At 42.6% G+C, this 15,760-nt stretch overlaps 1 protein-coding gene across 1 annotated transcript in view; it reads right to left on the bottom strand.

Annotated features, from left to right (window-relative positions):
* Positions 1-15,760, bottom strand: part of LOC122669479 (guanine nucleotide-binding protein alpha-1 subunit) — a 33,597-nt gene that overhangs the window by 16,003 nt on the left and 1,834 nt on the right. Inside the window, exon 3 of the mRNA XM_043866249.1 lies at positions 15,616-15,688. Within this exon, the coding sequence (XP_043722184.1) occupies positions 15,616-15,688 (73 nt within the window). The remainder of the gene's footprint in view (positions 1-15,615; positions 15,689-15,760) is intronic.

Here is a 15,760-nt window from a genome sequence, read left to right on the forward strand (position 1 = left end):
GGACATCAGGCTTGTGCTCCTGGGTCATCCAACCATAGTTGTCGCAACATCTATGCAATCCAATGCATTGGAGGGGACCTGGATGCAAGGTGACACTAACAAGTAACAAGGCAACCAAGGCGCCTGCATGCCTAGGCACCACCTTGACAACAATGCATCCAACCCAATGTCTGAATCATCTGATCCAGAAATTAGAGAAGTCCATAATGCAGTTCTAATCCCGAACCAGTGAAATTCAGTGGGAAATCAATTTACGACAGATCGCAAGGAAAAAGAACAAACCAGATTTGAAAAGAAAACTAATAGCAGAATAGCAGTATGTATGATTTGGCCAATGATGAAAGTCAAAGGGTCTGAATTTAGTGTAGAAGATTTCTGCAAAGAGTGATCAAAATTAGAAGGCCAAATTCCACACGTATAGAGTAATCCTATTTGGGGAAGGACAACTCAACAACTGCAGAATTGGGCTCTGAACCGAAATCAACTAAGGCTCTAATAACTGATTGAACAGTAATAGAATATAGAAACAGAATTTCCAAAACAGAATAAAAATCTGAAAATTGTATGAATCCTAATTGTAGTAGGATTATAGATTTTAGTTGGAAAGTTCAGATTTTGAAACCGTCAAAAGATTCAAAACTAATAACAGAACAGAGAAGTGAAATCAGAATTCAGAGATCAATTTTAAAACAAGAGATTTGGAAAAATCCAAGTTGAAGTAGGAAATAAAATTCAATGGGAAAGATAGGATTTTTTTGGGCTTTTGAAATTGAAATTGAAATAGAATAGATATGATCAGCAATCATCACATGATCTGCAGGGCTGGACTCACCACCAAGGGTTCCTGGAATCACCACCAGGGAGGCTACTGAATCACCACAGTAGGGAGCATTCTGAATCACCACAGACCCAAAGGCAAAAGCCAAACTGTATTCATCAAAATCGTGTCTAGGGCTGCAATCCTTACAAACTTATAAAGGACTAAAAGAGAGACTCAAACTCAAAAAAGGAAAGGCCTAAACCAATCGTGAATTGATTAGGTTACTTAAACTAACTAGGAAACTGGCCCAAACAAGGACTCTAACTAAGCTAATTGAGTAAATCCAATATTCCTACCTTCTACCCATATATTTAGGTCCATTAGAGTGGCCTATTACAAAGAAAACCCATTGAACCAAAGGCCCAACATGTATAGAACCCAACCCAAGGCAGCTGACTAAATCCCTTAACTGCTCATTAAAATTTTATCCTATTTCGTGCGTTTTTCAGGATCTCCAGACAAGGAAGACAATTGGTGCAGGGGGTGAGAAGGATGGCCTCTATTACTTCGATGATGTCACTCCTACCATTGCTTCTACCGCTTCTAGTGTCTCCCCCTCTCCAGTGGCATTACTGATTAGGACATCTTTCTCTTCCCAAACTTCAATGTATGGTTCCAGTTGTAAGCATATCTCTCGACTTGAGTGCGATGCGTGCAAGCTTGTAAAGCATCATCATACCTTATTCCCTTCTCATGATGTCTCTTGGAATTCCTCTTTCTTTTCTTTAGTTCATTCTTGATGTTTAGGGTCTGTGTCGCGTCAAGAGTCAAGATTTTTCTACCTTGTTACCTTAATTGATAATCTCTCTCAAATGACTTGGTTATATCTTTTACAGGATCAATCAGAGTGTTGAGATGTGTTACCCGATATTATAAGGGTATTTTTGGTATTTTTTCTATTGTTATTTCCCTATAGCTAGTATGGTCGGTTATACAGGGTTATTGATGTAACTTCAGTATTTTTATGAAAGTTATAAATATAAGGGCTGAATAATCACATCGATTATTCTAGCCATTCCCTAAATTCTGTTTTGTTAACATGGTATCAGAGCCAAATAATCTCTAATCTAGGTTTTCAAAACCCACCACCCTCCCTTCGAATTTTTTCCCTCCTTCCCTCCCTCCCTCCCTCCCTCCCTCCCTCGAGCTTCTTTCTTCCTCTTGTTTTGGTTCTTCTTCTCCCATCAGGGCAGCACTAATGAGGTGATCGTAATGATCTAGCTGCTGCCCTAACCTACCTCCCTTTATGCCTTTATTTCAGATCGATAGGAGCTGAAGAACTGTCTGCGATTTGAAGATTTCCTTTTTTTTTTAAGATCAGGAATCTACAACTATTTCGGCTGCATTTTCTCTTGTGGAATCTTCACCTGCTAGTGCTCTCAGCCTCTATTCTCTTCATCAGATTGTTTGACGACCCTTCCCCCTTATCGATCTCTCTTCTCAAGGTTTTTTTCAAAACCCTGACACTAATCGATCTAGGGGTTGGGCTGCTGGTTGTTGCTACATCTGCTTGGCATCCTTGCTGCCTCCATTCGACATCATTCCCAGCCTCCATATCTGGGATTTTTTTGCTCCAATACAGCCACCTTCTCTTGGAGTCGATTTCTCCCTACATCGATTCCAGGGATTTTTTTGGAGTTCTTTGGAAGATTGCTGCTTATTGAAGACTTTGGTTACCTGCTGCAATGACTGGTTCTGATTCTTCTTCAGCCTCTTCTGGCAATGATGGACAGCCCCGGACTGATTTACTTCCTCTTGCTGCCCCAATCAAGCTTGATGGCTTCAACTACCTGAAGTGGTCTTGGTCTACCTATTTGACAATAGCTGGCCGTGGCCTTACTGGCCATCTTCTCGGGACAACACCCAAACCTGAGGAAGAAGGTCCTCAACTCAACAAGTGGTTATCTAATGATGCAATGGTGATGTCCTACTTGATTCATTCTATGCAAGGGGATATCTCAGACAATTTTCTCCTTCTGGACACAGCCCATACTATATGGAATGGTGCCAAAGAGACTTATGGTCGCACTGGGAATGATGCACAGGTCTATGAGATTCGAAAAAAGGCTAATGCGACTGCCCAACAGGAACTCTCTGTCTCCAAATACTATGCTGTCCTCAAAAACTTATGGCAGCAATTGGATCACTACTCGGACTATCAGCCCTCTACTGCTACTGATCTGGCTGCCTATCGCAAACAAGTCGACAAAATACGTGTCTATGATTTTTTGACTGGCCCAAATATGGAGTTTGATCCTATTCGGGTACAGGTGCTTGGCCAATCTCCTTTTCCCACCCTAGAGCAGTCCTTTGCCATGGTTCATAATGAGGAATCTCGTCGGGCTGCTATACTGCATTCCTCTACTGTTGATCAATCTGCCTTGCAAGTTGCTTCCAGTGCTCCTTCTTCTACCACTACTGATGATGATACTGCTGTCCATAAAGGCCCTGTCAAGTGTGAACACTGCAACAGGCTCTATCATACTAAGGCTCAATGCTGGAAGCTCCATGGGAAGCCTGCTGATTTTGAAGAAAAGAAAAGCCGTGGGAAGTCTAAACCCAAGGCTCATCTGGCTGATTCTCCTACCGCTGCTACTGCTGCCCCTTCATCTGACATTGGGCTTACTCAGGATGAGCTCCTAGCTTTCCGTCACACGCTCCAGGCCTCTTCCGCTGCTCCTACTACGACAACTGCACTTGCTGCCCATCCTGGTTCTCACTTTGCCTCAGGTATTCCAGTCAGTAGTCTGTGTGCATCGGCTGTATCCAATCCTTGGATTATAGATTCCGGTGCCACTGACCATATGGTTGGCTCCTGTTAGAGTTGTTAGTAGATATGTAACAGGTGTAGTTTGGGAACTAGACTGTGGACTAGTTGTCTTATTTTGTATTTTATCTTGTTTGTCTGTTTTTACCTTTTACCTTCCTAGGGAGATGGAAGTAATAAGTCTATTAGTTCTATTCAAGTAATATAGAGTGTGGAGATGTCTCTCCAACACACAAGAATTACAACCGAAATATTACTCTTCCATTCTCTTGCTCTCTTCTTCTCCTCCATCTTCTCCCTCTTCTCTTACCTACATTCTTAACCTACATTCTCCCATGTTTGTTTGCTTTCACTAAGAAACAAACGGAAACTTGGGTACATTATTGGTACTATTACGGCCCCAGAGCCTAGTTCACCTACCTATGACCAATGGGAGGCCGACAATTCTACAGTCATGACATGGCTAATCTTCTCTATGACTCCTGAGATTGGGCGAAGGTTTATAAGAAAGGAGACTGCCAAGGCCATCTGGGACAGTGTTTCACAGACCTTTGATCGAGTGGGTGACTCTGCCAAGGTCTACCAGCTTCACCAAAAGATTAACTCCATGAGGCAGGGTGATAGGTCCATTTCTGAGTACTACAATGCCTTCCTTGGCTTTTTGGAAGAATATGACCACTACAGGGATCTCCATTTGAAGGACCCAGAGGATGAGGCTAAGGTATATCGGACTCTTGAAAAAGAGCGTGTCTTCACTTACTTGGTGGCCTGAACCCTGACTATGAGCCCATTAGGCTTTAGATCTTAGGCCGGTCTCCCTTTCCATCTCTTAGTGAGGTCTGTAGTTACTTACAGAGTGAGGAGACTCGGCGTGCTGCTAAGGAGCCAGCTTCTGTATCCTCTCTTGAGAGGTCAGCTCTCAACTCCAGTTCTTCCCGAGACACCCGTGGAGGTGGTAGAGGCCCGGGGCCTAACCGAGAGGTGGCCAATACAGTGGAGACAGTAGGTGCCAGTGGCATTGGTCGAGACCGGTTTAAATGTGATCATTATGGGAGAACTGGACACACCAAGGATAGGTGTTGGTCTCTTCATGGCCGTCCTCCTGGCACACGTGGTCGTGGTGGCCGTAGAGGGAGAGCTTGAGCTCACTCTGTGATGACTGAGGTGGATGCTACACAAGATGACTCTGCCTTTATGGATATAGTGGTTCGCCGAGTCATGTCACAGCTTAGCACATCTTCTACACCTTCTGTAGCCAGCTCATCATCATCCTCAGCTTTACAGGTCTCTACTTCAGCCCCTACTGCAGCCCAGTCTTGGGTCATTGACTCTGGTGCCACTGACCATATGACTGGTACGTCCCATAATTATGATTCCTATACCATTTGCTCTGGTAAAGATAAGGTTAGGATAGCTGATGGTTCCCTATCCTCCATATCTAGTAAGGGTAGTATTCCTGTCACCTCATCTATTTCTCTTACTTCAGTTCTTCATGTTCCTAACCTTACAGTTAATCTTTTATCTGTGAGTCACTTGACGAAATCTTTGAATTGCTGCATCACATTTTTCCCTTCTCACTGTCTTTTTCAGGATTTGGTGACGAAGAGGATTATTGGTAGTGGACGTGAAGAGCAAGGCCTTGATCTTTTTTTATCCTTTTTTGCCCACAGCTCAGTCCTATGTGTGTGGCCGTACTGATAGTAGTTCTGTGGAGTCTGTTATGTTATGGCATCGTCGCCTTGGCCACCCATCTTTTGTTGTAATGAGGAAACAGTTGCCTCACTTATTTTCTTCTGTTGCTTCTTCTCATGTTTTTCAATGTGAACCATGTATGTTTGCCAAACATTGTCGTTCCTCTTATCCATATCATGGTAATAGAACTGCCGCTCCTTTTCATATTGTGCATACTGATGTGTGGGGACCTTCCCCTACTACTTCTTTATTTGGGTATCATTACTTTGTGTCCTTTGTTGATGATTTTTCTCGTGTTACTTGGACTGTTCTTATGAAACATAAAAGTGATGCTTGTGATGCTTTTAAAACCTTTTATCAGATGATTCTTACTTAGTTTGACACTCGTATCAAAGTTGTTCGATCGGATAAAGGGGGGGAATACATGTTTGGTGGCCTCCAAACCTTCTTCACTACTATTGGCATTCTCCATCAGCTAGCCTGTGTAGACACACCCCAACAAAATGGGGTTGCTGAGAGGAAGAATCGCCATTTATTGGAGGTCACCCGTAGTCTCTTGTTTGGTATGCATGTCCCCAAGACTTTTTGGTCTGCTGCTCTTCTCACTGCATCTTTTCTCATAAATCGCATGCCTACCAAACTTCTTGATTTCAAATCTCCCTTGGACATCTTATCTCCCAAGGCTTCTGCCTTCTCTCTTCCACCTAAAGTCTTTGGTTGTGTCTGTTATGTGCATGTAAACAAATCTGCACGCACTAAACTTGATCCCAAAGCCCTCAAGTTTCTCTTCCTTGGGTACTCTTCTACTACCAAGGGTTGCAAGTGTTATCATCCTTCTTCTCGTCGGTGTCTTATTTCCAAGGATGTCACCTTCCTTGAATCTGTTCCTTTCTTTGCCCCTTCTCAGCATCCTCTTCAGGGGGAGAATTGTGGAAGTGAACAGGCTGCTAATTACCTTCATCCTCTACCCATCTCTCCCTTTACACTTGACATTGGAAAGCACAGGGCTGTGGATGTGAATACAGATTTAGTTGTTGATAGTGGTACTAATAAGGAGGAGGATTACCACATTACCTACAAGAGAGGTGAAGGCTTGCATAATGAAGGAAAGAAGACCTACCAAGAGTCCTCTTTGGATCCAGATCCACATCCTGAGATCCATCCCTCTCAGTCAGGTGACATCCCTTCTCCTCCATGTGATTTAGACCTTCCTATTGCTGTTAGAAAGGGGAAAAGAGCTTGTACTAATCCTATAGCCCAGTTTGTTTCCTATGATGCTCTGGGGAAAAGAGCTTGTACTAATCCTATAGCCTAGTTTGTTTCCTATAATGCTCTTTCTCCTACCAGTATTGCCTTTATTACTGCTCTTTCTACAGCTTCTATTCCCAGGAATGTTAGTGATGCTATGTCTGATCCAAAGTGGAGACAAGCTATGTCTGAGGAGATGATGGCCCTTGAGAAAAATGATACTTGGCAATTGGTGGATCTTCCCAAGGGACATGTTCCAGTTGGATGCAGATGGGTCTATACAATCAAGTATAAATCTGACGGTACTGTTGAGAGATACAAAGCAAGGTTGGTTGCAAAGGGGTACAGTCAAGTCTATGGGATTGACTATCAGGAGACATTTGCTCCTGTGGCTAAGCACAACTCTATAAGAGTTCTTTTATCACTGGATGCCAACAAAGATTGGCCAATATATCAGTCAGATGTAAAGAATGCCTTCCCCCATGGTGACTTGGAAGAGGAAGTGTACATGCAACCCCCACCAGGCTTCATAATGCCTTCAGCTAAAGGGAAAGTTTGCCTCCTCAAGAAGGCACTATATGGTCTCAAACAGTCACCAAAGGCATGGTTTAAACGCTTCCGGCAAGCTATTCTGAAGAATGGATATTCCCAAAGCCAAGCTGATCACACTCGCTTTACCAAGCGGGGCAATGGTACCATCACAGCCCTCATTGTTTATGTTGATGATATTGTGGTCACAGGAGATGAAATAGTTGAGATAGCCACACTGAAAAGATACTTGGCACAACAGTTTGAGATCAAGGATCTTGGTCCCTTGAAGTACTTCTTAGGAATTGAAGTATCAAGGACCAAGAAAGGAATCAACATATGTCAACGGAAATTTGTTCTTGATTTACTGACAGAGACAGGGATGTTGGGCTGCAAACCAGCTAATTCTCCTATTGAGCAGAATCACAAACTAGGAGAAGATTGTGGTCCTTCTCTTGTTGATGCGGGAAAGTACCAAAGGCAGGTTGGGAAGCTTATCTATCTTGCTATTACACGCCCAAATATCTCCTATGCTGTGGGAGTGGTGAGCCAATTCATGCATGCTCCCAAGAGTGGCCACTTGGACGCCGTGTATCGCATTCTCAGGTATTTGAAGTCTTCCCCAGGGAAAGGACTGTTGTATGCCAGACACAATCACTTGAGAGTGGAAGGTTTCACTGATTCAGACTGGGCTGGTTCTATTACAGATAGGAGATCTACTACCGGCTATTGTACCTTTGTGGGAGGTAATTTGGTAATATGGAGGAGCAAAAAGCAACATGTTGTAGCCAGATCTAGTGCAGAGGCAGAATTTAGAGCTATGGCTCATGCAGTGTGTGAGCTCATATGGTTGAAAAGACTTGTTCAGGAACTGGGATGTGACACTGAAGGCCCTATGAGACTCTATTGTGACAACAAGGCTGCCATCAGTATTGCCCACAACCCTGTTCAGCATGACTGAACTAAGCATATTGAGGTGGATAGACACTTCATCAAGGAGAAGATAGACTTTGGCTGCATTTGTACTCCTTTTGTGCAGACTGGTGATCAGCTAGCAGACATCCTCACCAAGGCCCTTGCCTCTCCTCAGTTCAGTTCTTTCCTAAGCAAGCTGGGAATGCATGATATATATTCTCCAGCTTGAGGGGGAGTGTTAGAGTTGTTAGTAGATATGTAACAGGGGTAGTTTGGGAACTAGACTGTGGACTAGTTGTCTTATTTTGTATTTTATCTTATTTGTCTGTTTTTACCTTTTACCTCCCTAGGGAGATGGATGTAATAAGTCTATTAGTTCTATTCAAGTAATATAGAGTGTGGAGATGTCTCTCCAACATACAAGAATTACAACCGAAATATTACTCTTCCATTCTCTAATATAGAGTGTGGAGATGTCTCTCCAACATACAAGAATTACAACCGAAATATTACTCTTCCATTCTCTTGCTCTCTTCTTCTTCTCTTCTTCTCCTCCATCTTCTCCCTCTTCTCTTACCTACATTCTTAACCTAGAATCCAACTGCTCCTCTTATGTGTTTCATTTTTATTCTCCATCTTCTGGCAAAGACAGTGTTCGAATGGCTAATGGTTCCCTTTCTCCTATTAATGTGAAGGGTTCCATACGTTGCTCCCCTACCCTTTCCTTAAAATCTGTTTTGCATGTTCCATCCTTTTCTACCAACCTTATCTCTATTAATAGTGTTACTAGAGATCTGAACTGCAAACTGACACTTTTCCCTTCTCATTGTGTCATTCAGGATCTGGAGACGGGGCGCACGATTGGGGGTGGTAAGATGCAAGGTGGTCTATACTTCCTTGACATGGGTCAACCTTCTACTTTTCATTCGGCTTCCTCTACAACTCATCATTTACAATCCACCTCGTCACCTGACCTTCATCTCTAGCACTATCGGCTTGGTCACCCATCCCTTAGTACTTTAGCTTTTTTGTTTCCACACTTGCTCAAGCATTGTAATAGGAATGAGTTTTTATGTGAGGCTTGTGTTTTGGCCAAACAGACTCGTTCCAGTTATTCTTCATTAAATAAAAGAAGTGAGACTCCTTTTGCTTTGGTTCATTCTGATGTGTGGGGCCCTGCCCGTTGTAATTCCATTTCTGGTCATAGATGGTTTGTCTCCTTTATAGATTGTTATACTCGTACCACTTGGGTTTATCTGATGAGCCATAAAAATGAGGTCTTCCGCTGTTTTTAGTTATTCCATCGTATAGTTCAGACCCAATTCAATGCCACCTTGCGCATTTTACGCAGTAATAATGGCAGAGAATATATGGAGGGTCAGTTCCAACTTTATTTGGCTGCCCATGGTATTGTCCATCAGACCAGCTGTGTTGACACACCTGCCCAGAATGGGGTTGCTGAGAGGAAAAATTGACATCTCCTTGAGGTAGCCCGGGCCATTATGTTTGCACGGCAGGTCCCTTCCCAATACTGGAGTGATGCCATTCTTATCGCTGCTTACCTCATCAACCGTGTGTCTACCCGTGTCCTTGATGGCCGCTCCCCCGTTGATCTCCTTCAGGGTTCCTCCTCCTTTGTGGTTCCTCCCAAAGTTTTTGGTTGTGTCTGCTATGTCCGCAATCATCATCCTCATGGGAAATTTAATCCACGGAGCATTCGGTGTCTTTTCCTGGGCCATTCTGCGACCCAGAAAGGATAGAAGTGTTATCATCCCCCAACTCGCCGTACTTTTGTCTCCATGGATATTGTCTTCCATAAATCCTTGTCGTATTATTCTCAGACACCTCTTCAGGGGGAGCAGGATCAGGGTTTTGAAGACGTGTCTGCTATTCTTCTGGCTCCTATTCAGGGGGAGCCCTCTGTACCTTCAGCTCCAATAGTGGTTCCTCATCAGGGGGAGCGTAGACCAGTCAGTCAAATCCCTGTTGATAAAGTATATACCCGGGAGCGCACAGGACAAGTTGAGACTACCACCACCACCATACCACCTCTATAATCGTCCGCACTTGATCCAGATTTAGACCCTGCTACATCATCTGGTAAGGATCCTTCTCTTGACTTACCTATCGCTGTCCGTAAAGGCGTTAGGTCATGTACCCAACACCCCATCTCCAATGTTGTTTCCTATGATGCTTTATCTCCTTCCTATTGTGCATTTGTTTCTTCTCTTTCCTCTGTTTCTATTCCTCAGAATTGGCAGGAGGCGATTGCAGATCCAAAGTGGAAAGCAGTCATGATGGAAGAAATGACGACCTTACTTAAAAATGAGACATGGGAGCTAGTTGTTCTTCCTTCGGGTAAGAGACCAGTCGGGTGCAAATGGGTATTTGTTGTCAAGCAGAAGCCAGATGGAACAGTGGATAGATATAAAGCCAGGCTTGTGGCCAAAGGCTTCACTCAGACTTATGGGATCGACTACCAGGAGACGTTTGCCCCTGTTTCGAAGTTGAACACTGTCCGGGTCTTACTGTCTTAGGCTGTCAACCTTGGCTGGGACCTACAGCAATTGGATGTAAAAAATGCATTCCTTCATGGAGAGTTGGAAGAGGAGGTTTATATGGAAGTTCCTCCAGGTTTTTCCTCTGACAAGACCCATGGGAAAGTTTGTAGACTAAAAAGGGCACTATATAGGTTGAAGCAATCTCCACGAGCATGGTTTGGTAGGTTTCATAAAGCCATGGTGATGCAGATGCAGAATCATCACATGGTCTCCTGTGGATACAAACAGAGTAATACTGATCACACTCTGTTCATCAAGCGAAAAGGAGAAAAGGTCACTCTTCTTATAGTTTATGTTGATGACATAGTTGTGACTGGTAATGATGCAGATGAAGTTTCTCACCTAAAGGCTTTCTTGGGACGGGAATTTGACATAAAAGACCTAGGACAGCTAAGATATTTTCTTGGGATTGAAGGTACTCGTTCTCCAAAAGGCATCTTTCTCTCCCAAAGAAAGTATGTTCTAGATTTATTATCAGAGACTGGTTTGCTTGGCTGTCATCCTTATGACACTCCTTTGGAAGCTACTGCTCGTCTGCAAGAGAAGGATGGTGAATCCGTTGATAAGGGCAGATATCAACGATTGGTGAGAAAACTGATTTATCTCTCCCATACCAGACCAAATATTGCCATTGTTGTAAACCTAGTAAGCCAGTTCATGCATGATCCTTATTCCACTCACATGGCTGTTGTTCTTTGTATTCTTCATTACTTGAAATCAGCTCCAGGAAAAGGGATCCTTTTGTCTCCTCATGACCATCTTCGCATTGAGGCTTACATAGATGCTGATTTGGGTGGTAATCCAGACAGGAAATCTACCTCCGGCTATTGTACTTTTGTTGGAGGAAATCTGATCACGTGGCGGAGTAATAAAAAAAAATGTTGTGGCAAGATCTAGTGCTGAGGCTGAATTCCGTGCTATGGCCTAGGGCATATGTGAGTTATTGTGGCTTCAGAGTTTACTCCTAGATATCCGTGGTTCTGTTCATCTTCCAATGATGTTGTACTGTAACAACAAAGCAACAATTAGCATTGCCCACAATCCAGTACAGCATGACCGTACCAAACATGTGGAGATTGACAAACACTTCATCAAGGAGAAGTTAGAGAGTGGGCAAATTTGTATCCCTTTTGTGAAGTCTGGAGATCAACTGGCTGATGTCTTCACCAAAGGGTTGAGTGGGAAGTTGTTTTATCCTAGTCTAGTCAAGTTGGGCATGTGTGATATCTATGCCCCAACTTGAGGGGGAGTGTTGAGATGTGTTACCCGATATTATAAGGGTATTTTTGGTATTTTTTCTATTGTTATTTCCCTATGGCTAGTATGGTCGACTATACAGGGTTATTGATGTAATTTCAGTATTTTTTTATGAAAGTTATAAATATAAGGGCTGAATAATCACATCGATTATTCTAGCCATTCCCTAAATTCTGTTTTGTTAACACAGAGTATTTGTTAGTTTTTAAACAGTTTTATCATCAAATACAGACTCAGTTTGGTGCCTATGAAAATCTTCCGCTCTAACAATGCTCTTGGGTATACTCAACGAAAAATAAATGGATTTTGTTTAAATCATGGAGAAGTTGTGAGGAAGGACATGCATAGTCTAGACCTAGTACCAAGTATGACCTCGGATAGAGCCTATTGGAGGGCAAGGATACATGTCGCCGACCCCACATAGCTGAGATTATCCTGACCTGCTGGGCTGTGCCTTTTTCTTCTTACTTTTATATTCCAGTCTTCTTTTTTCCTTTTATTTTCCACCTTTCATTTATCAATTTTCCTTGTTTGCATTTCTCACCTCATTTATCATTCGTATCTTGTCTTGTTTGGATCCATGTAGCCGACCACATTAAGTTGGGATAAGGCTGAGTTTTTTGTTGTAAATCATGGAATGATACATAAAGCTAGTTGCACATAAACTCTTCAGCAGAATGATGTGGCTGAGAGGAAAACCGGCATTTGCTTGAAGTTGCTCGATCACTTATGTTTCACATGCATGTTCTCAAACTTTATTGGAGTGATGTTGTTTTGACTGCTTGCTATTTGATTAATTGCATGCCCTACTGTCCTTGAAAATCTCTCTCCGTTTTTTGTGGTGTTTCCCCACTCTTGTTTGATTTACCACCACGAGTGTTTGGCTGTACATTTTTTGTTCACAACCTTCGCCTAGTCTTGATAAACTATCTATGCGTGCTACCAAATGTGTGTTCCCCGGGTATGCTCACCCTCAAAAAGGATACAGGTGTTACGATCCCATTACGCATCAACATTTTGTTAGTGCTGATGTTACCTTTTTAAAAGATGCACCATATTTTTTTGTTGAGAGTCATAAGATGGATACTAAGTATCTTGATCCTCCACTATTCCTCCTCTCCTCTTACTGACTCCACCATTACTCCCACTCCTTCCCCTCCTAAGCAATTGCAGGTCTACACGCGACGAAACAAGGTGACATCTACAGTTCCAACTGATCCATCGATACCGCCCTCTACTACATCCGAACCTTTGCTTGGGGATTCTACCTCCCTTGACTTGCCAATCGCTTTTCGTAAAGATACGAGAACTTGTACCCATAAGTCCCATCTTGCCTATCCTATATTGAAATTTGTTTCTGTTTCTCACCTTCCACCTTTACTTCAGACCTTGTCTTTATCTACTGTGTCAGTGTCTGCTAAGTACCAAGAAGCATTGTTACATCCTGGTTGGAAGAATGCTATGGATGTAGAGATGGATGCCTTATTAGACCATAAGACGTGGTCTCTTACTAACTTACCCCCAAAGAACGAACTTGTGCAATGTCGATGGGAGTACATTGTCAAGTATCTCCCAGATGGTTCTATTGAGTGGCTAAAGGCACACTTGGTTGCCAAAGGTTATACTCAGACATATGGTGTTGATTATTTTGAAACATTCTCTCTCGTAGCTCAGCTTAATCTATTCTTGTTTTGTTCTCCTTGGCTGTTAATCTTGATTGGCCTTAGTTCCAACTTGATATAAAAAATGTCTTTCTATATGGTGATCTGGAAGAGGTGTAAATGGAGCAACCTACTGGGTATGTTGCTCAGAGGGAAAATGCAGCCAAGTCATTGGAAATTATGGGATCACGCAGTACTTATCTGATCATTCTATTTTTGTTTGTCGACGTCGATCCAAGGTGGTTATCTTGGTTATGTACGTAGATTATATCATCATTCCTGGTGATGACTCCTCTGGAATTGAGGATGTTAAGGCATATTTGCATCAACATTTTCAGATGAAATACTCAAATATTTCTTGGGTATCAAAGTTGTTCGTAGTACTAAGGGAATCAATTTATCTCAGAGGAAGTATGTGCTTGATCTTCTATCTGAGACTGGGATGTTAGGTTCCAAACCTATGAATCTGAAACTTGGAGAGTGTGATGATAAGGACTTTGTAGATAAACATTAGTACAGGCATCTTGTTGGAAGACTTATCTACTTAACTGTTACTTATCCTGATATTTCATTTGTTGTGGGTGTGATTAGTCTGTTTATGGAGAATCCTAAACAAGCCTACTGCGAGGCAGTTGTCTTATTCTAAGGTATCTTAAAGGTTCTCCTGGGAAAGGTCTTGTTTATCGTCATCATGGTCACACTGATACTTTGGGTGACTCTAATGTTGATTGGTCAGGTGCTGATGGTGATCGTAGATCTATTACTGGGTATTGTACCCTTGTAGGCGGAAATCTTGTTACCTGGAAGAGTAAGAAACAAACTACAGTAGCTAGGTCCAGTGCAGAGGGTGAATACAGAGCTATGGCACTTACGGCAGCTGAAACAAACTACAGTACCATGGTACGATGTATGCTGTACCATGGATAATGTCTTGGTTGTCACTAGATTAGCTCTAGGTTATTAGCATGAGTAGTTGTTTTCCTTTTATAGTCATAACTGTCTTTGTTGTCAAACTTAGTACCTTAGTAGGATTCCCTACCAAGTATTGTTTTGACATTATACATATTAGACTAGTTCATGACAGGGAGATCTATCCTATCGTGCTCTAGCTTTCCTCCTCCTCCTCCTTATAGATTGTCTTCCTCTTCTTCTCTCTTTCTCTCCTTCTCCCTCTCAGTCTGGTAGGTACTGGTGCAGATTTCTCTGCTGCTACACAACCAAAACACTATCTTTAGAGCATGCAGTTAGCTGTACACAGAAAGGAAAGTGACTGAACAGTCGATACCATTCCAGCAATTTGAGTTTAACTCTGTTTGCCAGTCTTAGCACTACAGCCTTCCAAAGGGAATGAGGCAATGTAAATGGTTGATAAAAATTAACAGTTCAAAAGAGAACCAAACAGTTTGATGAAGAATCCGCACGGTAAACAAGTAAAGAGAACCTGAAATTCTCATACGTGAGTAATCTATGTGCCATTCCCCACCCCCAAGGGAAAATTTTTCAGCTTCCTTGTAACTTGTACGTTTAATCATAGTTGTCATGGTGCCAAGGTGAGTGCCATATTACAGGTATATTTGCCATATTTCATGTATTTTGCCATATCCCAGCCATGTTTTCCATATTACAGGTATGTTTCCTTCATCTGGGTATGGGGCTATGGGCACCTTGGGCATCAAAGCACATCCTGGATACGCCAAGGCAATTATGGTTCAAAGTTATCAAGGCGACGCCATGGCGTCCAGGCTACTTGGTCGCCTTGGGCGCCTTGCCGCCATGGCGGTGTCGCCTTTATTTTTGCCCCTCTAAAACGCCATGGTCGCGTCCCTGCCTTGATAACTATTTTATGGTTCAAATTCATACAGGAGTCTGTAACTAATCTATCTATTGCAGCTACACATACTGGCTATGTGATTCAAATCAAATGCAACACAATTTTAGACCAGGATTTACATAGTTGACAATAAAAAAGTTGCAACAAGTCTAAGTTACTTCAAGACTTGGAGTTTACTAAACCATAGTCGTCAAGGCATCAGGACTCGACGCAAGGCGGCCACCTAGGCGACCAAGGCACCTAGACGCCTGGACACCTATGACTAGAACACCATTTCACTACAACAACTTCATTCATGGCAGATAAACAATAGCCAATGTACAGATTATCTATACCAAGCAGTAGAAGTTTCTGTATGTGCTTTTCAGCCTTTGTTTCTTGAGCAATACGCCTCTCAATTTCTGCAGCCTGAAAAATGTTCAAAATGGCATGTTGAAAGTCATATGTCAAATGGAGAAGACAAAAGTTTCGAAGGGATTA

Source organism: Telopea speciosissima, chromosome 7 (assembly GCF_018873765.1).
Source record: "Telopea speciosissima isolate NSW1024214 ecotype Mountain lineage chromosome 7, Tspe_v1, whole genome shotgun sequence".
Taxonomy (NCBI): Eukaryota; Viridiplantae; Streptophyta; class Magnoliopsida; order Proteales; family Proteaceae; genus Telopea; species Telopea speciosissima.